Source organism: Dendrobates tinctorius, unplaced genomic scaffold, assembly GCF_039654945.1.
Source record: "Dendrobates tinctorius isolate UK_male_01 unplaced genomic scaffold, ASM3965494v1 ptg000086l, whole genome shotgun sequence".
Taxonomy (NCBI): domain Eukaryota; kingdom Metazoa; phylum Chordata; class Amphibia; order Anura; family Dendrobatidae; genus Dendrobates; species Dendrobates tinctorius.
The window spans coordinates 29540685-29565849 of record NW_027361754.1 but is presented as its reverse complement, the minus strand read 5'-3'; the positions used below and the strand labels follow the sequence as shown (position 1 = coordinate 29565849).

Here is a 25165-nt window from a genome sequence, read left to right as displayed (position 1 = left end):
AAGCCTTTGCGAAAATGCCCGCGATGGCGTCCGTTCTCGCGGGATCGCGAAGTCTCGCAGTCATTCGCGCGACGTCATCGCGAATGACCGCGAGACGTCGCGATCCCGCGAGAACGGACGTCATCGCGGGCATTTTCGCAAAGGATTACTAGGAACGGCTGCGCGGGACGTCGGAAGGTAAGAATAACACCATTTTTTATTTTTTTTTACATTCTATCTTTTACTACTGATGCCGCATAGGCAGCCTCAGTAGTAAAAAGTTGGTCACACTTGTCAAACACTATGTTTGACGAGTGTGACCAACCTGTCAATCAGTTCTCCAAGCGATGCTACAGATCGCTTGGAAAACGCTAGCAATTCTGCAAGCTAAATACGCTTGCAAAATACTAGTTTTTCCGCGGGAAAATCGCAGGAATTTAAAATTGGAATGGAATTCCGGAATTCTCGCGGTAACTTCCGCGAGAGTTCCGGTACGTGTGCATATAGCCTAAATGTGTGTCACTGTGTTACTCTCTGTTTGTGTGTGAAATATACAGATTACACGTCAGGATGCGAGAAATTCAGGTGACATGTATCATGAGTGATTGTACCCGAGCTCTTGTAGGACGAGTTTTGTGAGTGATGCATCACCCGAGCCTCTTTGGCAGATCTAGGGCCCCTCACGTGTCTTCATTATTCTCAGGGTGGAAATAGGTCACAGGTGATGACACCTGAGGAGGTGACGATTGTCAATACCGCTAGCATAGCCCTCAACTATTCTGAGCATTTACACACTGCTTACAATATGCGTGCACCAGATTTGCCAACTTGAGGACTTTTTCAAGTGTATTTTGTATCATGGAGGGCTGTAAGTGGGCTGACTACATGAAATACAAGTTTTACAACTTACAGTTACACACCTGCCCAGGTATTCCAGGCTCTGTTTCCTTCCCTGGTTTTACTGCCCCTGTTGTGCTACACACTGGGGTTTGCAGGTTGCTTGGAGTTGATCAGTTGACATAATCTCCCTAGACTTATTTAAGGTCTATTTAGATACACACCTGTGTCTTGGAATTGAGACTATTCCTATGTTTGGTGAGCGCCATCATCTGTGCTTCTGTGTTTGTGCTTGCATTCATTCCTGTTGGGATCTGCTTCATTCATCTGAGACTCTTGCTTGCTGCATCAATACCAGGGGTCTGTGTGCATATCCGGAATGAAGCTTAGTGAGTCCACTTTACCTGGTAAACTTTCCCTTAGGCCTCTTTTACACGTCCGTATATTTCTGGTACCGGAAATACCGGTACCGGAGATATCCGTGTCCATGTGTGTACTACGTGTGGCACAAGTGTGGCAACCGTTTGCTGCATCAGTACCACACGGACATCCACCGGGGAAGAAGCGCTACAGTAAGCGCTGTTCCCCATCAGGTGGTGCTGAAGCCGACTCTTATCGTTCTCCCCTGCTCTGCCAGCGAGCAGAGTAGAATGATGAGCGTTACCGTATATTAACCCCTTCACCCCCAAGGGTGGTTTGCACGTTCATGACCGGGCCAATTTTTACAATTCTGACCACTGTACCTTTATGAGGTCATAACTCTGGAACGCTTCCATTGATCCCGGTGATTCTGACATTGTTTTCTCGTGACATATTGTACTTCATGTTAGTGGTAAAATTTCATTCAAATAACTTGCGTTTATTTGTGAAAAAAATGGAAATTTGGCAAAAATTTTGAAAATTTCGCAATTTTCCAACTTTGAATTTTTATGCCCTTAAATCACAGAGATACGGCACACAAAAAACTTGAAAAGTAACATTTGCCACATGTTTACTTTACATCAGCACAATTTTGGAACCAAAATTTGTTTTTGTTAGGAAGTTATAAGGGTTAAAAGTTGACCAGCGATTTCTCATTTTTACAACACCATTTTATTTTTAGGACCACATCACATTTGAAGCCACTTTGAGGGGTCTATATGATAGAAAATACCCAAAAGTGACACCATTCTAAAAACTGAACCCCTTAAGGTGCTCAAAACCACATTCAAGAAGTTTATTAACCCATTAGGTGCGTCACAGGAATTTTTTTGAATATTTAAAAAGAAATGAACATCTAACTTTTTTTCACAAAAAAAATACTTCAGGTTCAATTTTTTTTATTTTACCAAGGGTAACAGGAGAAATTGGACTGCAAAAGTTATTGTGCAATTTGTCCTGAGTACGCTGATACCTGATTTGTGGGGGGGAATGACTGTTTCGGCGCATGGCAGAGCTCAGAATGGAAGGAGCGCCGTTTGACTTTTTCAATGCAAAATTGGCTGGAATTCAGATCGGACGCCATGTCAGGTTTGGAGAGTCCCTGATGTACCTAAACAGTGGAAACCCCCTACAAGTGACCCCATTTTGGAAACTAGACCCCCCAAGGAACTTATCTAGATATGTGGTGAGAACTTTGAACCCACAAGTGCTTTACAGAAGTTTATAACGTACAGCGGTACAATTAAAAAATCATATTTTTTCCACAAAAATGATCTTTTCACCCCAATTTTTATTTTCCCAAGGGTAACAGGACCCTAAAAGTTATTTTGCAATTTGTCCTGAGTACGCTGATACCCCACATGTGGGGGTAAACCACTATTTGGGCGCATGGCAGAGCTCGGAAGGGAAGCAATGCCATTTGACGTTTTTGACTGGAATTGAGATCGGACACCATGTCGCGTTTGGAAAACCCCTGATGTACCAAAACAGTGGAAACCCCCCACAAATAACACCATTTTGGAAACTAGACCCCCTAAGGAACTTATCTAGATGTGTGGTGAGAACTTTGAACCCCCATGGGCTTCACAGAAGTTTATAACATACAGCCATACAATTAAAAAATCATATTTTTTCCACAAAAATGATCTTTTCACCCTCAATTCTTATTTTTCCAAGGGTAACAGGACCCTAATAGTTATTGTGCAATTTGTCCTGAGTACGCTGATACCCCACATGTGGGGGTAAACCACTATTTGGGCGCATGGCAGAGCTCGGAAGGGAAGCAGCGCCATTTGACGTTTTTGGCTGGAATTGAGATCGGACACCATGTCGCGTTTGGAAAACCCCTGATGTACCAAAACAGTGGAAATCCCCCACAAATGACACCATTTTGGAAACTAGACCCCCTAAGGAACTTATCTAGATGTGTGGTGAGAACTTTGAACCCCCATGGGCTTCACAGAAGTTTATAACATAAAGCCATACAATTAAAAAATCATATTTTTTCCACAAAAATGATCTTTTCACCCTCAATTCTTATTTTTCCAAGGGTAACAGGACCATAAAAGTTATTGTGCAATTTGTTCTGAGTACGCTGATACCCCACATGTGGGGGTAAACCACTATTTGGGCGCATGGCAGAGCTCGGAAGGGAAGCAGCGCCATTTGACGTTTTTGGCTGGAATTGAGATCGGACACCATGTCGCGTTTGGAAAACTCCTGATGTACCAAAACAGTGGAAACCCCCCACAAATGACACCATTTTGGAAACTAGACCCCCTAAGGAACTTATCTAGATGTGTGGTGAGCACTTTGACCCCCCCCAGTGCTTCACAGAAGTTTATAATGCCCGGGCGTGAAAATAAATAATTCGTATTTTTTCCACAAGCATGATATTTTAGTCACCATTTTTTTATTTTCCCAAGGGTACCAGGAGAAATTGGACCCCAAAAGTTGTTGTCCAATTTGTCCTGAGTATGCTGATACCCCATATGTGGGAGAAAACTACTGTATGGGCACACGTCGGGGCTCGGAAGGGAAGTAGTGACGTTTTGGAATGCAGACTTTGATGGAATGGTCTGCGGGTGTCATGTTGCGTTTGGAGAGCCCCTAATGTACCTAAACAGTGGAAACCCCCCACAAATGACACCATTTTGTAAACTAGACCCCCAAGGAACTTATCTAGATGTGTGGTGAGCACTTTGAACCCCCCAGTGCTTCACAGAAGTTTACAACGCCCGGGCGTGAAAATAAAAAATTCGTATTTTTTCCACAAACATGATCTTTTAGTCACCATTTTTTTATTTTCCCAAGGGTACCAGGAGAAATTGGACCCCAAAAGTTGTTGTCCAATTTGTCCTGAGTATGCTGATACCCCATATGTGGGTGAAAACTACTGTATGGGCACACGTCGGGGCTCGGAAGGGAAGTAGTGACGTTTTGGTATGCAGACTTTGATGGAATGGTCTGCGGGTGTCATGTTGCCTTTGGAGAGCCCCTAATGTACCTAAACAGTGGAAACCCCCCAGAAATGACCCCATTTTGAAAACTAGACCCACTAAGGAACTTATCTAGATGTGTGGTGAGCACTTTGAACCCCCAAGGGCTTCACAGAAGTTTATAATGCCAGGGCATGAAAATAAAAAAATCGTATTTTTTCCAGAAACATGATCAATTAGTCCCCAATTTTTTCATTTTCCCAAGGGTAACAGGAGAAATTGGACCCCAAAAGTTGTTGTCCAATTTGGCCTGAGTACGCTGACACCCCATATGTGGGAGAAAACTACTGTATGGACACACGTCGGGGCTCGGAAGGGAAGCAGTGACGTTTTGGAATGCAGACTTTGATGGAATGGTCTGCGGGTGTCATGTGCGTTTGGAGAGCCCCTGATGTACCTAAACTATTGAAACTCCCCACAAGTGACCCCATTTTGGACACTAGACCCCCCACGGAACTTATCTAGATGTGTGGTGAGCACTTTGAACCCCCAAGTGCTTCACAGAAGTTTATAACACTCGGACGTGAAAATAAAAAAATCATTTTTTTCCACAAAAATGATATTTTTGCCCCCAATTTTTTATTTTCCTAAGGGTAACAGGAGAAATTGGACCCCAAAAATTGTTTTGCAATTTGTCCTGAGTAGGCTGATACCCTACATGTGGGGGTAAAACACTGTTTGGGCGCATGGCAGAGCTTGGAAGGGAAGGAGCACCATTTGACTTTTTCAACTCAGAATTGGCTGGAATTGAGATCAGACGCCATGTTGCATTTGGAGAGCCCCTGATGTGCCCAAACAGTGGAAACCCCCAATTATAACTCCAATCCTAACCCCAACACACCCCTAACCCTAATCTGAGCCCTAACCCTAGCCCTAGCCCTAACCCTAGCCCTAACCCTAGCCCTAACCCTAACCCTAACCCTAGCCCTAACCCTAGCCCTAACCCTAAGGCTGTGTGCACACGCTGCGGATTTTGCTGCGGTTCCGCAGCGGTTTTGGCTGCTGCGGACCCCAGTACCATGATTCCCTATGGGAATCAAAAACCGCAGTGCAGACGGTGCGGAATTTTCCGCGCGGATTATCTGCGGTTTTCAATCCGCAGAAAGAATTGACATGTCAATTCTTTCTGCGGATTCTCCTGCGGTTTGCCATCTCCTCTATTGAGGAGATGAAAAACCGCAGGACAAAACCGCAGAGCAATCTGCAGGTAAAACCGCAGGTCTTTTGACCTGCGGTTTCACCTGCGGATTTTACAAAATCCGCGCGGATGAATCCGCACCTAATCCGCAGCGTGTGCACACAGCCTTACCCTAACGGGAAAATGGAGATAAATACTTTTTTTTTAGTTTTAATATTTTTCCCTAACTAAGGGGGTGATAACGGGGGGTTTGATTTACTATTTATGGCGGTTTTTATTTTTGGCAGCTGTCACACGCTAAAAGACGCTTTTTATTGTAAAATAGTTTTTGCATCACCACATTTTGAGAGCTATAATTTTTCCGTATTTTGACCCACTGAGTCATGTGAGGTCTTATTTTTTGCGGGACGAGTTGACGTTTTTATTGGTACCATTTTCGGGCACGTGACATTTTTTGATCGCTTTTTATTCCTATTTTTGGGACGCAGAATGAACAAAAACCAGCGTTTCATGAATTTCTTTTGGGGGAGTGCGTTTACACCGTTCCGCGTGCGGTAAAATTGATAAAGCGGTTTTATTCTTCGGGTCAGTACGGTTACAGCGATCCCTCATTTAGGTCGTTTTTTTATGTTTTTGTCGGTTTTATGCAATGAAAACTATTTTATATAAAAAATAATTATTTTTGCATCGCTTTATTCTGTGAGCTATAACTTTTTTATTTTTTCGCTGATGATGCTGTGTGGCAGCTCGTTTTTTGCGGGACAAGATGACGTTTTCAGCGGTACCATGGATATTTATATGCGTCTTTTTGATCGCGCGTTATTACACTTTTTGTTTGGCGGTATGATAATAAATCATTATTTTTTGCTTCGTTTTTTATTTTTATTTTTTAAGGGGTTCGCTAAAAGGGTTAACTAATGGGACAGTTTTATAGGGCGGGTCATTACGGACGTGTACTTTTATTGTTTTTTTTTTAATTATTTTCAAAAAATGAATTTATTGGGGAATATTTTTTTTTTTCTAATTTATTTGGCGATTTTTTTAAATTTATTTTTACATTTTTTTTTAATTTTTTTTTTACTTTATTACATAGTCCCAGGTGGGAGATCGCTGATCTGTCACATCACAGATCACTGTGACAGATCAGCAATCTGTCACAGGCATTGAAGCAGACTTCCTCTTGCCTGTGCTTTGCAGGCACTGAGGAAGCCAGCTTCCTCAGGTCCCCGAAGGCCCCCGTCGCCATCTTGGATTCGGGGGCCTGGAGGATAGGAGCCCCCCGCAGCAGCGCTGCACATTGCGCTGCCGTGGGGGGCTCAGGGAAGCACGGAGGGAGCCCCCTCCCTGCCGATGCTTCCCTTTAACTCCCGGTACACCGCGATCATGTTTGATCGCGGTGTGCAAGGGGTTAACGTGTCGGGGGCGGTCCGTGACCGCCCCTGACACATAGTGCCGGGTGTCAGCTGTGATAATCAGCTGACACCCGGCCGCGATCAGCGGCGCTCACCACGTGGGCGCCGCTGATCGCGCCGACGTACTATCCCGTCCCCGGTCATACGGGCCCGGGTACCGTGGACGGGATAGTACGTCGGATGGCAGGAAGGGGTTAAAGTCCGAACGACAGTATGTGGTGGCTTTTGGGAATGTTAACCCCATCATCCGCACCTACTGTCACTATTATTCGCGACAGCAGGTGTCAGATGATAGGGGTAAGAGTCCCAAAAGCCACCACCTGCTGTCGTTCGAACTTTAATACAATGCTCATCATTCTCTGCTCGCCGGCAGAGCAGGGGAGAATGATGACAGCACCGGCTTACAGTAGCGCTTCTTCCCTGGCGGCCGTCTGTGTCACACGGAGGACATCAAAGTGTGTTCTCTGTGTGCATGCGTACGGGACGTTTCGCCATCCGTGATGATGGCAAAAAACGGACATGTCAACGTGTTTTGTCCATGGACACACGGTCCGTTGAAACACACTGACATGTGCATAGACCCATTCATTTGAATGGGCCTACATGTGTACGTGTCTCCGGTACGTGTGAAAACTGTCACCACACGTGCCGGAGACACAGATGTGTGAAAGGGGCCTTAAGTTATTTTCAATTTTAAAGGGTCTAAGATACTTTTGATGCAACCTTAGATAGATGTTGAATCGATACCTAACATCTCCAATCACCAAACCCAGACTTCTCTATCAGACACCAGATAGAGAAGTGTGATCTGTCACTGCACAGAACACCTCTCCTTCAGAGTCCAGTGGTGGCAGCTTTACACCACTTCATCCGACGCTTGGCATTGTGCTTGGTGATATACAGTTGCATGCAGCTGCTCGGCCATGAAGCTCCTGGCAGGGTGCAGTGTTTGTGCTGATGTTAATACCAGAGGAGGTCTGGTCTCTGCAGTTAAGAGAAGTGATGAGTTCTCCTTCAATGGAAGTCTTCAAACAGAGGCTGGACAGACATCTGACTGGGATGATTTAGCGAATCCTGCTTTGAGCAGGGGGTTGGACCAGATGGCCCAGGAGGTCCCTTCCAACTCTACGATTCTATGATCCTATGATCTATGATTCTATGAGGTCTGGTCTCTGCAGTTATGGGGTCAGCAGAGCAGTGGTGACTTTTCTGCCCTGTGCTCCTCAGCACTCGTCCCCCTGCTTGTAACATTACGGGGTCTCCATTTCATGGCTGAGTTGATGCAGTTTCTTCCACTTCTCAATAATATGACTCACAGGTGGTGGGGGAAAACTCAGGGAAGAAATGTCATTAACGGACATGTTACACCGGTGGCTCCTATTACAGGATCACATTGGTATCACCGGCTGCTCTGTCACGTTAGAAAGGTGGATGGCAGGTGGGGAGCCGGAGGTTATTTACCGTCAGCCAGAGGGTATACACGGGAAGGCTGAAGTGCCAGATATTATACACTGAGGGGCAATGGGGGCGAAGGTTATACACCAGGGGCAATGTGGTAGAAGGAGAAACCTGGATTCAATGAATAAGACTTGTGTGTCCTATACTTTCTTCATACACTGTATCTTTTAATCAGTTTTGCATGTTCATCACTACAAATAATTAGCACAGATTACTCATTATTACATTTGCTAATGAATTTTGCTGTGCTGTAGAGGGCACACTGTGTATCAGTCAGACTCGGCAGCGTTCTTCCTGCATGACCTCATTAAGGCAGTGGCAAATATAAAATGAGCAACTGATACAATTAGTTGGTGAGATCATGTAAATTCTACGTATCCACATAGTTAATATGTAAAGTAGACCAATCACTTCTTGGATCCAGTATTGGATTCATCATCACTGGACTCCCTGAGCTGTTTGGAGCCCCAAATATCCAATTCTCCAAGGTATCCAACTCTGGGCACTGTATGGCACTATATGGGCGATATTGAGCACTAATTTAGGATAGGATGGCACTTTGTGGGCAAAGTATAGCAAATTGCAGGAAATAAATAACACTTTGGCCAGCGTGTGATACTACGATGTCACTGTTCGGCACTAAGTGGGTACAGAATGCTACTTTGTGGGCCAAAGAGGGCTCTTTATAGCACAGTATTCCCCGTGGGCACTCTTTGAAGGTAATGTTGGACACATGCTTTTATCATCACTGGAATTGCATTTTTTAATTATGGATTAAATAAAGGCTTTTCTTAATTTTTTCACATCGTGTGCTGGAACCATAAAAAACTTTTTTTCAATGTTGGACACTATGTATGCTTTTCCACCAACTTCCTCCACTTGAAAATGACTGCAAATAGATAAACTGATTCTTTATTGGAGGAGGGGGATGCACAGGTCCGTTCTCGTGCGCCTCCATCGGCAGCCATATTGAGGACAAGAGAACTGTGCAATCTGTGATGAAATCTGTGCTAACAAGTACAGGAGGAGAATCTGTAATATGTAATCATCAGGAAGGGCCACAAAATAGTATCCACTATACATCTGTTAAAAAAGAAAACTGAAGCAGACAACCCCTTTAAAAAGTATTTTTGTGGTGCAGCAGCAGCAACAAATCTCATAAAAGCATATTTATCGGTGTATTACACTGTGGTGACATCAGAAGTGGGCACGGCAGGGCGATACCCTGGCAGTAATTTTACAAGACGGGTTGAATCATGACAGAGGAGATTACATGAAATGCTTGGGAATCCTGAGAAGTGAAAAAACATGGAGGAAAGTATTCCCTGTCCCAATCAATTTAAGGGGTTGTCCTCTTCCAGAAAAATTTTGCCTGTTAGCTCAGTTTGTTTGGACTTAATTTTTTAGATTTGGCATTTTTCTATAGAAAGAGGTTATGTTGTCTCTCCACAAGGTCTCCAGCTATTACAGCTCCTCCTTTATCCCTCATTCACACGTCCATGTTTAAACACGCACGTGGAAAAATGGCACAGGCGTCATCAGTATTTTGTAATAGTGCGCCCTCAGTGTGTCCATTTTTACCATCAGTGTGTCACCTGCGTGTCTGTTTTTATCAGACACCCCCGTTACTAACCCAGTAATTAAGAAAAAAAAACCCTCACAAAAATATTTATAAACACTCCCCCACATTTTCCTTGATTCATCAATTAATTTAAAAAAAAAAAAAAAAAAAAATCCCACGGAGGTCTGACGTAGTCCAGGGAACCAGGCTTAGGCCACGTTCACACATTCAGTATTTGGTCAGTATTTTACCTCAGTATTTGTAAGCCAAAATCAGGAGTGGAACAATGAGAGGAAAGGTAGAATAGAAACAGGTCACCACTTCTGGATTTATCACCCACTCCTGGTTTTGGCTTACAAATACTGAGGTAAAAAACTCACCAAATACTGAATGTGTGAACGTGGCCTTAGTCCACAAATGGAAATCTGAAAGACATAAAAGAGAGAGAAAGAGAAACAAGACTCTGTCCGCCATTCACAAAAATGTTCCCAAATGCAGGAATGGAGTAGTCCAAAGCCTCCCATGACGTTCCCCGAATCAGGCTCATGCTGCGTTCAGCGAGACCCGGCGACTGTGAAGAGCGCGTGAAAACACGGACATACAGTGGGGAAAAAAAGTATTTAGTTAGTCAGCAATAGTGCAAGTTCCACCACTTGAAAAGATGAGAGGCGCCTGTAATTTACATCATAGGTAGACCTCAACTATGGGAGACAAACTGAGAAAAAAAAATCCAGAAAATCACATTGTCTGTTTTTTTTTTATTATATTTGCATATTATGGTGGAAAATAAGTATTTGGTCAGAAACAAGCAATCAAGATTTCTGGCTCTCACAGATCTGTAACTTCTTCTTTAAGAGTCTCCTCTCTCCTCCACTCATTACCTGTACTAATGGCACCTGTTTAAACTTGTTATCAGTATAAAAAGACACCTGTGCACACCCTCAAACAGTCTGACTCCAAACTCCACTATGGTGAAGACCAAAGAGCTGTCAAAGGACACCAGAAACAAAATTGTAGCCCTGCACCAGGCTGGGAAGACTGAATCTGCAATAGCCAACCAGCTTGGAGTGAAGAAATCAGCTGTGGGAGCAATAATTAGAAAATGGAAGACATACAAGACCACAGATAATCTCCCTCGATCTGGTGCTCCACGCAAAATCCCACCCCGTGGGGTCAGAATGATCACAAGAACGGTGAGCAAAAATCCCAGAACCACGCGGGGGGACCTAGTGAATGAACTGCAGAGAGCTGGGACCAATGTAACAAGGCCTACCATAAGTAACACACTACGCCACCATGGATCCTGCAGTGCCAGACGTGTCCCACTGCTTAAGCCTGTACATGTCCGGGCCCGTCTGAAGTTTGCTAGAGAGCATTTGGATGATCCAGAGGAGTTTTGGGAGAATGTCCTATGGTCTGATGAAACCAAACTGGAACTGTTTGGTAGAAACACAACTTGTCGTGTTTGGAGGAAAAAGAATACTGAGTTGCATCCATCAAACACCATACCTACTGTAAAGCATGGTGGTGGAAACATCATGCTTTGGGGCTGTTTCTCTGCAAAGGGGCCAGGACGACTGATCCGGGTACATGAAAGAATGAATGGGGCCATGTATCGTGAGATTTTGAGTGCAAACCTCCTTCCATCAGCAAGGGCATTGAAGATGAAAGGTGGCTGGGTCTTTCAACATGACAATGATCCAAAGCACACCGCCAGGGCAACGAAGGAGTGGCTTCGTAAGAAGCATTTCAAGGTCCTGGAGTGGCCTAGCCAGTCTCCAGATCTCAACCCTATAGAAAACCTTTGGAGGGAGTTGAAAGTCCGTGTTGCCAAGCGAAAAGCCAAAAACATCACTGCTCTAGAGGAGATCTGCATGGAGGAATGGGCCAACATACCAACAACAGTGTGTGGCAACCTTGTGAAGACTTACAGAAAACGTTTGACCTCTGTCATTGCCAACAAAGGATATATCACAAAGTATTGAGATGAAATTTTGTTTCTGACCAAATACTTATTTTCCACCATAATATGCAAATAAAATGAAAAAAAAAACAGACAATGTGATTTTCAGGATTTTTTTTTCTCAGTTTGTCTCCCATAGTTGAGGTCTACCTATGATGTAAATTACAGACGCCTCTCATCTTTTTAAGTGGTGGAACTTGCACTATTGCTGACTGACTAAATACTTTTTTTCCCCACTGTATGTGCAGCCCCATACATTTTAATGGCTGTACGTGAAAACAGACATCACACCTACCAGAAAGATGGAAGTGTCAATAGGGCCTAAGTTATAAAAAAAATGTCCTGAAAGGTGGCCAAGCACTGTAATGGCCAGTATTGACACTGCCATGTATTTGGTTTGTGCGAAGTCCAAAAAAGCGTAGAGGGAAAAAAAAACACAATAAACTATTTTACTCTGATGAGATACAATTTTGGTCTTAGCAAGTGATCCTATATAATCTCATAATATTAAAAGATATATAATATAATATACTAAGAATTAATCATGAATTTTATATGCCTTTATAAGCTATTTTCTTTTTTACATGAAGCTTTTTCATGCTGTTTTTATTTCAAATAGAAACGCTTATAGAAAAAAGCATAAAAAATCCATACTACGTTTAGAAAAAAACTGCAAAATTGGTAAAAAATACGCAAATGCGGCAAAAAAACGTGTATTTTATTGCGCATTTCATGTTTCCATACTGTCTTGAAAGTAACATCCGTCCGACACTGATCAGACTTAACGTCAACACCGTTACAGCGGATTTATTTTACGGAAATGGGCGTCCTCTAGTGGCAGGAAAAGGAGAAGCGAGCGTGCATGGAGGAGCTGTTATTCAAGGATGGTATCATCAGAAATGTACAAGTAATTTATTGAAGAATGCACATGGTAATAGCTAATGCATACTAGATAAAGCAGTGATCGACATCAAACATTCAGCCACTAGGAGGAAGTTTTATGATAAAAAAAAGTTATAATTGTGATGTATTGGGGTAAATATTCATTTTGCTGTGTAAAAGCCTAGAAAGGGACCAGGTACCTGGCAGCATAGAAGAGAAGACAGTGGCCTGATGAACTAAGAGTTTAGGTGTAGTAAGGTGAAATTACTGTGGTTTCTTTGCACTGGAGCTAAATTTTTAATGTCATGAATGTATCAATCACAGCGGATGGCAATTTGATGAGCAAATTTACGGAAAAACTGGTGCCGTACTAAAAATTCCTGATCCTACTGTAAGAGATCATTTTGTCTAACATCATCCAGGTTTTCCTTCCTTAGGCTACAAGTCTGGAGTTACTTTATGTGATTGTGAATCCGCACAAAGCGCGCAAAGCGCACAGTCAGGATTCTCCGGAGCCGGTGCAGAGACCAGTCTGTCATGTAAGTATATAATATGCATATTCCCGGCCACATTCTGACTACGTATACGTATCCAGCCTCACTCTATTTGTTTCCGTTGAGCAAGGCAGCACCCATCTAGTCGGCTTATGACTGCACGTGTGCAAATTGCCTACGTGCAATCACGTGCCCACCCGCTCATGGTGCCGGACAATCCTTACCTCTCTGAATCTGCTCAAGCTAAGTTGCTTCCAGTGGCATAACTACAAAGTTATTGGCACCGGTGCAAACTTTCAAATGGGTCCCCCCCACCGCGGGCTGCCACTAGGAATTTCGGGGCCCCATACTGGCAAAATGTTCGGGGCCCCCTTGAGACCAGCCCAGGCTCCATCCCTCGAACTGTCCACAGCCCCACCACCCCCATAACTCCACTCCCACATAGAGAATGACAGGAGCGGAGGGCAGGTGTCTGATTTGCTACGCCATCTTGTAAAGGGCCTACCTACAAGTCCGCAGAAATGCTGATCAGTGCAGACCCTCGGCAGTCATTACCCAAGTTACCATCTATGCCATGGATATCCTGCAGCTGGTGACAACATGAGGAGGACCCCACTAATGTTATAGTGTACTATTCTAATTGACACAAGACTATATGTCTGATGTAGGGGTGAAAAGAGCCCCACAGATGGCAGTCATGGCGCAAAAATGGGAAGAGTACCATGTTTCCAAAGCATCAGCTCGGTACTGTGTGGCTGGTTCTTCAGTCTGGGGTGTCTGAGCAATATTGTCTCGGGTTTCCTCCAGGAGGAAGAAGAAGCCTCAACAACTGAGCACAACACACATGGAGCCGCTCTTATGGGGCACGGTCATGAAATCTCTGTGTTCCCACAGTAACCAATCAGAGCACTGTTTTCATTTTTTAAACAGCACTAGTAAGATGAAAGCTGCAGTCTCATTGGTTGCTATGGACAACAAAGTTTTTTCTTTTCTTTAAGACAGTGTCATCAATCTGCCCCTGTCTGTTTGCTGCGGGGTAAAGATCTCTTGCACACAGTGACAGAACTCCAGCTCTGCTGCCCTCAAATGCTAAAAATGCAACTTCTGTGAGTATACACACTGTGGAGACTCTCCCTGCGGATTGGGGCTGTGTACAGCGCAGGTCACACTACACCACACCACAGCGATGTCCGACAGCGGAGAAACTGAGCACCGCCCTCTCCCGTGCACCCCTGGGGCCACACAGCAGGGTCGATTTTAGGCAAAGTGGGGCCCTAGGCAAAGTTTAAAATGGGGCCCCAAATGCTAACATATTGCACATCACACAGAAGCATTTCGATTGTATTTACATGCGCTGAGTTCAGGCCACTAATTGAGTGTGATCGACAATATTGAAGTCTTTCAACACTTGTTTCCCGGCCTCTTTCCACCGTCTGAGAGAGAATGATGGGGACAGAATGATCACTAATGGATCACTAACAGATCACCATACAGTATCATGTTATCAGCAGCACATCTACAGTATAATACACTCCCCATAGTCCTCCATATAGTATAATACACTCCCCATAGTCCTCCATATAGTATAATACACTCCTCATAGTGCTCCATATAGCATAATACACCGCCAGTCATCCTTGTAGTGCAGTTCACTTCCCATAGTAGAATGCACCCCATAGTTCTTCATACAGTATAATGTATTCCCCATAGTCCTCGATACAGTATAATGCAGCCCACATATAGTATAATGCAGCCACCCCATACAGCATAATGCAGCCACCACAGAGTATAATGCGGCCCCACCATAAAATATAATGTAACCCCCCATAGAATATAATGCAGTCCCCCTCTTATAGTATAATGCAGCCCCTCCATAGAATATATGGCAGCCCCCTCAGAGTATAATGCAGCCCCCCATAGAATATAATGCAGCCCCTTATATAGTATAATGTAGTTCCTCCATAGAATACAATGTAGCCTTCCTCATATAGTATAATGCAGCCCCAATAGAATATAATGTAGCCCCCTCATAAAGTACAATGAAGCCCCCATACAATATAATCTAGCCCCCCATAGAATAAAATGCAGCCCCCCATAGAATACAATGTAGCTTCCTCATATAGTATAATGTAGCCCCTTTATAGAGTATGATGCAATCACCCCCAATAGAATATAATAAATATAATACAGCCCCCGATAGAATATAATGTAGCCCCAAATAGAATAGAATACAGCCCACCTCTCCATAGAATATAATGTCGCCCCCCCATATTATATAACACAGCCTCCCCCATAGAATAATGTATAATGTACCCCACATGGTATATAACACAGCCACATAGTGAATAACACAGCCCACATGGTATATAGCCCATCCCCACATGGTATATAGCACAGCCCCACATGGTACAGTATATAGCACAGCGCTGCCAGTGCCACACAGCTGTACACTACCTCACTGCAACATCAGGCACTGGTGGGCGAAAGGACCTTCGCTGACATCGTGCTCACGTGAGCAGTCACGTGTGTGGGCGGAGCCGGGCTGCAGCGGTGCAGAGCTGAGGAGCAGAGCAGTTACCTGCACTGGTCCCTGACATGGTGCCCCTCTGACGCCCCCTCCCGCCCAGACTGCTCTGCCGCTGGGGCCCAATGCGGGCCCCCTCTGCTCATTGGGCTCCATATGCCCTGGGGCCTGGGCCCCTAAGCGCTCCGGGCCCCGTCGAAACTGCGACCTCTGCAACCGCGGATGTTACGCCCTGGTTGCTTCCCCTTGTTTGTCTCCCTTCTTCTCTTTAGTGTGCCGTGGCGGCTGATCAGTGCTCATCCCCTGCTTCCCTATTAAGGGCCTAGCTCTAAGGATATACAGGGCTTAGGTTCCTGCTCCATGATTGGTGTGGAAACAATATATGGACTTTAGTGGAGGCAGGGTGCTACTACATCTCCCTAGGGGTATACACTTCCCCTTTCTCTAGCATTTGGGCTTCCTTCCCCTCGTGTGGCACTTAGTCTTCCACACTGTGTGTGATACTTACTCCCTAAAACAGAATGTGGTTCCCTTTTTACTTACCCAACCCCCTTCCAATCTGGCCTAGTCCCAAACATTAACTTTATCTAGTCCTAATGTACCTACAGTCACTACCTACCTTTAAACTAAACACTAAACCATCTCCTATCCTGTGTTCACCCTATACTTGTGCTGGAGTATACCTTACTCACACTATGCAGTACCTTCACAGTTCCTACACAGCAGTGCCATTGCCTAAAACACTATGCATTATTACATACATTCCTAGAAGCGCATGACATAGTTCACACTTCACATATCACAATGCATGTACAAAAATGCATGACAACATTCAGTTTGACAGCTGTAAGGGTGTGGACAGTGATTGCCGTGTTTCTGCCCTTAAGACAACAGTCGCGCAGAGATATGAAAAATGGATGTCACATGAATGGCAAAGATGGACCTACAAAATATAAATTCTCCGTGTACTTGTCTGAGCTAAATTGTAATAAAGAGTTGTGTAGCTGATATAAACCATCTGCCTGCTGCACAGATATATCCACAGATCTCTATGCATGTCCTGGGACCATACGGCACTCTTTATATTAATTAGTTCCCGAGATCGACCCGAGGGAGCAGAATTTCAACTCCGACAATATCACAAAGTGCTTCCTGATGACAATGACAGCTTAATAGGGATGGAAATTACTCTGTATAACTTCTTTCTGCAGTTGTGAAGGATCGTCCGCAGGAATCCGTAAAATATCTACAACGTATGATGACTTTATAATATGGCAATAAATCCTAGTTACTGACTAAAGGCTCATACCCACATGCGAGAAACTCACACGTCAATACCCGGTACTGCTGCCGGCACTCGGATCGGAGCGTTCAGCTGCATAGAAATACATGCAGCTGAACGCTCCGATCTGAGTGCCAGTGGCAGAACTGGATATTGAGGTGCGAGACTCGTCCTAGTTTCTCGCATTTTAGTATGAGCCCTAAGCCGTGCATCTGCATGGCTGCCTGCAAATGACCACTGCATGTTGTATGTTAGGGTATTCATAGTAGTGTGTATATGGTAAATCATCAGGGTATCTCTGGGCATGGTGGGCACCTGGAAAATCCAGGTAACTGTGGGGGCCCTCTGATTCTGGGGGGTCCACTTGCCCTTTTGCACACTGCATGTATGGCGCACAGTCAAGAGCTGTATGAACCTATGTTCACACTAGACGTTATTTCAGTTGTTTTTTTCTGGAGCAAAATACTGCTCTCTTGGTAGTAAAGAAGCTGCAGAAAAAAATGGGTTTTGCTTGCTTTTTCTTTTTTGTGTTTTACTGCTTTTTTATCATGCTACATTTGTCTCTTGTGCATGCTGATAAAGTTTAGTTAAAAACAACAAAATTGGTTTTGGCACAAAAAACGCAGCAAAAACAACTGATGTTTGCATTTTTTTCAGCGTTTTTTTCACCACCCATTACTTTCAATGGATGAAAAATACTGAAAAAATGCTGAAAAAGCGCTGAAAGAAAGAGCATGATCTATTCTGCAAAAACCAAGCAAAGGCACAAAATACTGATACAAAAAAACAAGCTGTGCGCATGAGATTTCTGAAATCTAAACGACTTTGCTGGTACTGTAAAATGCAGCTGAAAATTTGCCTTAAAAAAAAAGCATAAAAAAGCTGAAAATACGCCTAGTGTGAACATAGCCTTATAAATATGAAAAATGAAACCTAGGTCTAACAGCTGTTTGCTCTGATTGCTGCAGTTTAACCCCTTAGATGCAGCTGTCAATTCTGGCAGTGGCATTAAAGAGGTTGGAAATGGGGTAGAGATGGCATTGTCATGGTCTACTGCAGTTTGTGGGTATGCTTCATAAGGATACAGAAATATGGCAGCAGGTGCTCTAGACTGATGAGTAAAATGTGAAATGTGTGGCTGTAGCAGAAGACAGTTTGCCGGAAGGCTGGAGAGCTGCACAATAATGAGGGTCTTCAAGAACAGTTGTAAGAAGAGAAGTTCATTGGATGCAGAGGAGAGCTGGAGACAGAGAAGGGGTGTTCTGTTATGTATTTCCGATCAAGGATCACACTCCTTGGATATCTCCAGGCTTGTTTATTACATGAGACTTGTGATACATTCCTCCATTACAAGATGTCTGCTAACAACAACTAACCAACAAGTTCTTACACTCTAATGTATAGCACACACATCAAAGTAGTGAGACCCCTAGAGGTCACATCAACATATAACATATTGCTACATCCTTTCTCTTTTAACTGAAAGAACAATAAAATTAATAAACAATGTATACCATGGCCAAGTTAGAGCTATAACATAATAAGTCCAGTTAGATATAATCCTTGAGGTGCGCCGGCTTTCTGATAATTCTGCCAGCTCTAGTAACATAAGATGTGTCACTGCCTACATCTGGTAGTTCTTCTGATTCTGGTAATATGCCTTCTGATATTGTCTGTCTCTGGCCAGAATCCTCACACTGATGGTCAGCTGTCACTGTTGGTACTTGACTTGTACTTGCTGCCTCGTTGTCTTGGGTGTCAGGATACTGCTCAAAAGGCCATGAAAATGAATTATCTCTTTCTTGTGATTTCCTCAGATATCTCCGATTTCTCCTTAGTCTTCTTCCTTCCTCTGTTAGGATTTCATAGGACCGAGGTCCTAGTTTCTGGACAACTTTTGCCTTTTGTCAGTGTTTGTCAAACGAGCTGCTTGGCTGCAGCTGAATGTTGTCATTTCTCTGGAGCTCAGGCAGATGATTTGCAGATTTATTGTAATAGAAAGCTTGCCTATCTTGATTCTTCTGTAATTTAGCTTTGAAGTTTCCCAGCAACTTTGGCTTTAACAGATGACTAGCAGCTGGTAAGAGTGTCTTTGTACGCCTACTCATGAGCCTCTGTGCCGGATTGCTGTCTAGGCCTTGAGTGGGTGTGTTTCTGGGTCGCCCTCCCAGGGCAGCGTGAGTACTCGGTACCGGGCCGGCGTCAGGGGGACGTGTCACAGCAGCGGTGACCCGGACCGTGGTCCTGGGCGCCCAAATCAAGGGTGGTCTGTAATGTATTTTAAATTAATAGCTTGTGACGCCACCTGTGGTGTTCGGCAAGTGGGATGTTAGGCCGACGCTGCATGCAGATCCTCTGGGGCTGGTGGTGTGTTGCAGCCTAGATGGTGTAGCTCCCCACAGGTGAAGCTGTAGCCCCTGGGCAGTGTAGTTGTAATGGAAGAGGAGAGGCGCAGGCAGTGTAGAGAATGGTACCCAGCCACAGCGGGGCTGAAGGTGTTAGCGCACAAATGAATGGAGGACACCGGGGCTTGTAGTTCCAAAGCTTTACTCACAGTCCGTTGTACACACACACGGGTGCCTGCCTCCGGGCCGTGTCCTCCGGGTCAGAGACTCAATCAACCCCCGGGCAAGTTAGGACTCTCCTCTCCAGCACTCCGCCAACATGTACCTTTCTGAACGACTCCTCTATAGCGCCTTAAAGTATGAAGATCTCCTAGTACTGAGTTACACTGGAGTTCCTCCTGACTGATGTTCCCAAGAACTCTACTTCTACGGCAGACAGCTGTAGCCTGCTTCGGGGACCCGGCTCTCTATACAGTTGCTGTTGTGCCCCAAGTCCTAGATGGGAGTAGTGCATTTACAGCCAACTACTCGACCGGTGTCTGCTGCAGAACCATAAGTGTCCATACAACCTCGGGGACTGGGGCCCGGCCTTGCGCTAAGAACCTATAGGCAGGGTTCCTCTTCCAACCCACGTCCTCTCTGTTCTCTTTACTCCTTCGTTCCGTACAAATCTCTCTTTCTTATCTTTCCACCTTCTTTCCTTTCCCGTGCCAGCTGGCTCAGGTCAATGAGACAGCTTCAGCACTCCTTCCTCCATCCCTTCTTCCAGGGATCCTCACTCCTGTCCGAGTGACTTCCTACTCAACTGACCTTCTGTCAGACTGACCTCAGACTGTTCTGTCATCCTACGCTTTCCCACTCTTTTATGTTTCTTAACTCCACCCTCCTCCCAGCACATCCAGTGTTCCAAGCAGGGAACCACCAAAGGTGCTCTGCTACTCTCCAAGCACAGAGCCGCAATGTGGTTGTGCAGAACTACCCTGTTGTGTGGGGTGCGAGTGTTGGAGTGTGGAAAGGAGTTCCCAATTTACCCGGATGGTCGGGCACTACACCTTAGGAGAAGGTGCAGTACCTCTGTGGCGACTGATCCTCAGGGGCGCCACATACCCCCCCGTTAAACACAGCACGTCCGTGGGCTGCAAGGCAAAGTTGACAGTACAGGAACATACAAAATTTTTCAATGCTGAACAACATTTCTTATACTATAACTTCCCAATATGAGAGGCACTGTTTCTTTAACGTTGCAAACAATTCCTATTTACCTATCTAAAATTCTAAGTCAAAAGTGCAAAATTTACTTGATTACGCTCTATTACTTCAATACTCTTCATTTTCTTTATCACTTTCACTGTCTCTTCTAGACTTAGGACGTCAACCGCAAATACCTGGTCCGTCACCTGTCATTTTCAATTCTTTATTCAAATCTCTCACTGCTTCATTAAAACATTCCTAATTCTATATATAAAAGATATTTACTCTATAAGACACAACATTATCAAATACTTAACATTAAAACATTCAATAATTCTTGTAAGTGCTGGACACCGCTCCCAGCCGGGATTTCTTGCAGTGTCCTTTGAGGTAGACTTCTATCTTCGAAAAGTGTCCTTATGTAAAACCAAGAGAGGGCACCTAAAGAGGCGCAACTATTTACAATAACAGTTTTGGAGCATACAGCGTTCATGATCTCCTCAGTTCCAAATGTAGAAACGCTGCCAATCAAAACAGGGCAACTCTGGAAAAACAAACTAAACCATGATATAAGAACAAAAAGGCACAACGGTGCTGAATACCCTCCTGGGTAACGAGATGCTGATCCCCTCCTGGGGCTCTGGAAGCTGTAATGGAACTGCTACCAGATGTGGTACTTGGAATGTCCTCATCCTGTCGCTGGTTTCTTGCTAAACGCATATACTCTGCCTCCCAATGGGTGAAATAAGGACTGGTTGGGGTAATGGAAAGGGCCATGGAAACATCAACCGCTTGCGGAGACGGCATATCCGCTACCACCAATGGTACCTTGGCCGCGGTCGGTGATTCTGCCGGTGTTGTCGCTGACTCCTCTGGGTCTGACTCTTCCGTGTCCATCGGGACCTCAGCTAACAACGTGACAGTCGGGGGTCGCTGGCGGAGGTCAATCGGGCCACCCCTATTCGTGGGTTCTGCTCCAAAAGCTAGGGTCAGGCCTGGAGCGGTAATCGTACCTGGCGCTCCCAGCCGCGGTTCCGGCTCCGGTACCTGGTGGTGGACAGCAGCGGCTGCAACTCCCAGAGTTCTTGACGGGATGGACCGCAGCTGAAGTCGGGCAGGGGCACGGCCGGCTTCTGCCGGGGTCGTCGGTGGAGTCTGGTGCAACCGCGCCCGGTCCAGACGGAGACGCGGTCCCGGCCCTCTGTTCTGTTCTAGGGCCCTCATATATCTCCTCCGGACGGGGCTCACCCAGTGGCAATATCGGTTGTGAGGTGGTGGCGGACGCTGCTGAGGATGGATCAGCGGTCGTAGCCTCCGCAGGGGCGGCCTGGGGGCGAGTGGCTTCTCCTCCCCCCGTTCTTCTGTCTTCCTTTCTCTTTCCAGCATGGTGTTCTGGCGTTCTTCTTCCTGCCTCGGCCCCTTTCCCGCCACTGGCTTCTTCTGCCCCTCCTTCCGGGGGCGGCATCTTCTTCCAGCGCCTCCATGCCAAGCCAGTATACGAACCCCTCGGGGGGTGGGACACGTTGCCTTCACATAGTAATCCAGGCAGGGGAGGCCCAAGACTCTTCGCGGTCTTTTCCTAGGACCTCCCATCTCTTCACGCCCCTCTTCTCCGCACCAGCGGCCATTTCTAATGTCCATTTTACAGTCTATTAAATTAGGTCTTCTGCACATTTTCAAAAGAGTAAAGTCCAACAAACTTCACGCACACAGAACCCGATGGCATCGGGTCTCGTCATCCTGTTCGTGACGCCAAGTTGGGTCGCCCTCCCAGGGCAGCGGGAGTACTCGGTACCGGGCCGGCGTCAGGGGGACGTGTCACAGCAGCGGTGACCCGGACCGTGGCCCTGGGCGCCCAAATCAAGGGTGGTCTGTAATGTAGTTTAAATTAATAGTTCGTGACGCCACCTGTGGTGTTCGGCAAGTGGGATGTTAGGCCGATGCATGCAGATCCTCTGCGGCTGGTGGTGTGTTGCAGCCTAGATGGTGTAGCTCCCCACAGGTGAAGCTGTAGCCCCTGGGCAGTGTAGTTGTAATGGAAGAGGAGAGGCGCAGGCAGTGTAGAGAATGGTACCCAGCCACAGCGGGGCTGAAGGTGTTAGCGCACAAATGAATGGAGGACACCGGGGCTTGTAGCTCCAAAGCTTTACTCACAGTCCGTTGTACACACACACGGGTGCCTGCCTCCAGGCCGTGTCCTCCGGGTCAGAGACTCAATCAACCCCCGGGCAAGTTAGGACTCTCCTCTCCAGCACTCCGCCAACATGTACCTTTCTGAACAACTCCTCTATAGCGCCTTAAAGTGTGAAGATCTCCTAGTACTGAGTTACACTGGAGTTCCTCCTGACTGATGTTCCCAAGAACTCTACTTGTACGGCAGACAGCTGTAGCCTGCTTCGGGGACTCCCTTCTCCTGAGTCCCGGCTCTCTATACAGTTGCTGTTGTGCCCCAAGTCCTAGATGGGAGTAGTGCATTTACAGCCAACTACTCGACCGGTGTCTGCTGCAGAACCATAAGTGTCCATACAACCTCGGGGACCGGGCCCCGGCCTTGCGCTGAGAACCTATAGGCAGGGTTCCTCTTCCAACCCACGTCCTCTCTGTTCTCTCTACTCCTTCGTTCCGTACAAATCTCTCTTTCTTATGGAAGCTTAGGGTTCAGTTCTACATCTTTCCACCTTCTTTCCTTTCCCGTGCCAGCTGGCTCAGGTCACTGAGGCAGCTGCAGCACTCCTTCCTCCATCCCTTCTTCCAGGGATCCTCACTCCCGTCCGAGTGACTTCCTACTCAATTGACCTTCTGTCAGACTGACCTCAGACTGTCCTGTCATCCTACACTTTCCCACTCTTTTGTTTCTTAACTCCACCCACCTCCCAGCACGTCCAGTGTTCCAAGCAGGGAACCACCAAAGGTGCTCTGCTACTCTCCAAGCACAGAGCCGCAATGTGGTTGTGCAGAACTACCCTGTTGTGTGGGGTGCGAGTGTTGGAGTGTGGAAAGGAGTTCCCAACTTACCCGGATGGTGGGGCACTACACCTTAGGAGAAGGTGCAGTACCTCTGTGGCGACTGAGCCTCAGGGGCGCCACATTTCTATGATCCAGTATAGACAGATATACATCAGTACCTGCTTATTTTGCTTTCTGCATGAGTCTTTTGGCTGTTTTTACTGCTGACTCTGCTTTCCCATTACTCTGAGGATATCTGGGAGAAGACGTCTGGTGTTCAAATTCCCATTTCTTGCTGAAGGTTTTGAACTCTTCTGAAGTAAACTGCGTCGCATTGTCCGAGAAAACGACATCTGGAATGCCATACCTGGCAAAATCATTGTTCCCGCCCTTGTGTCCTGCAACAAATCAACCTCCCAAAAGTTAGAGAAATAGTCCACTGTAATCAGGTATTCTTTGTCATTCCATGTGATCAAGTCCGTTCCTATTTTTGACCATGTCCTATGTGGAATTTCATGTGGTTGCAATGTCTCCTTTGGTTGTTTATCACTGCAGGATGCACATATTTCACATTGTGGTATATAATTTTTAATGTGGTCATTCATACCTGGCCAATAAACAGATTCTCGCGCTCGACGTAGACATCCTTCCATGCCTAATTGGGAAGAGTGCAATGTTTTCTGTATGTCTCTTCTGAGAACTTCTGGTATAACCGCCCTGTCTCCTTTAAAGATGATTCCTTGCTGCACTGACAATTCATCTCTTATGTGGAAGAATGGTGAAACTTCCCTTGGAGCATGTTGCTTGTATTTTGGCCAGCCCTGCAAGATGACAGTCTTTAAACTCTGGAGACTTTTATCCTTCTCTGTGAAAGTCTGGATTTTCTTCAACTTTTCTTTTGACACTGCAAGATAGTTACACATTTCAATGTCTTTCTCCTCATCATTTGTGATAGGAAGGTAAGCTCTGCTTAGCATATCTGCAATCAGTAAGTCTTTTCCTGGACAGTACCCGATGTCAAAATCATATTACTGAAGTCGTAACAGCATGCGCTGTAGTCTCTTTGGGGCATTCAGTAGTGGTTTCTTTGTAATGCTCTCCAAGGGTTTGTGATCCGACTGTACTCTTACCCGTCGACCATAGGTGTATTGGTGAAACTTCTCCAACCCAAATACCACAGCCAGTAGTTCCTTCTCAATCTGAGCATATCCCTGCTCTGTTGTTGTAAGGGCTCTCCTTGCAAATGTGAGTGGCTGTTTGTTCTGCATTAATGTAGCTCCAAGGCCTTTTTCTGAAGCATCACATTGTACCACTACTTCTTGATCTGGATCGAAATACTTTAGTGTTGCCGCATCTGCAATAGCTTTCTTTACTGATTGGAAAGCAGTCTCCTGGATTTCCTTCCATTCCCAGAGCACATCTTTGTGGGTTAGCTGTCTCAGTGGCTCACACATGTCTGATAGATGACTGCAAAATTTGGAGAGATAATTTACCATGCCCAAAAATCGTTGTACTCCACAAACATCAGTAGGGGTAGGCAAATCTTGAATTGCTCTCACCTTTTCAGGATCCACTTTTACACCGTTTGAAGTCAGACGATGTCCAATATAGGCCACTTCTGTCATTTTCAGTTTGAATTTGTCCAAGTTCAGCTTTATGTGTTTTGCTCTGCATCTGTCCAAAAATTGTATCATCTTCTGATCGTGATCCTTGATTGCAGATTCCATATCTTCA

The 25165-nt window shown here is 45.5% G+C and overlaps 1 protein-coding gene across 3 annotated transcripts in view; it reads left to right on the top strand.

Annotated features, from left to right (window-relative positions):
* The window catches only part of SMIM35 (small integral membrane protein 35), a 53953-nt gene that overhangs the window by 14648 nt on the left and 14140 nt on the right, over positions 1 to 25165 (top strand). Inside the window, exon 2 of one of the 3 annotated variants that reach the window (XM_073585251.1) lies at positions 13087 to 13188. The exons of 1 other annotated variant lie outside the window; for it this stretch is intronic. In XM_073585251.1, the coding sequence (XP_073441352.1) occupies positions 13087 to 13188 (102 nt within the window). Of the gene's footprint in view, positions 1 to 13071; positions 13189 to 25165 lie in introns of all 3 variants that reach the window. One more of the 3 variants, XM_073585250.1, reaches the window with a different exon arrangement.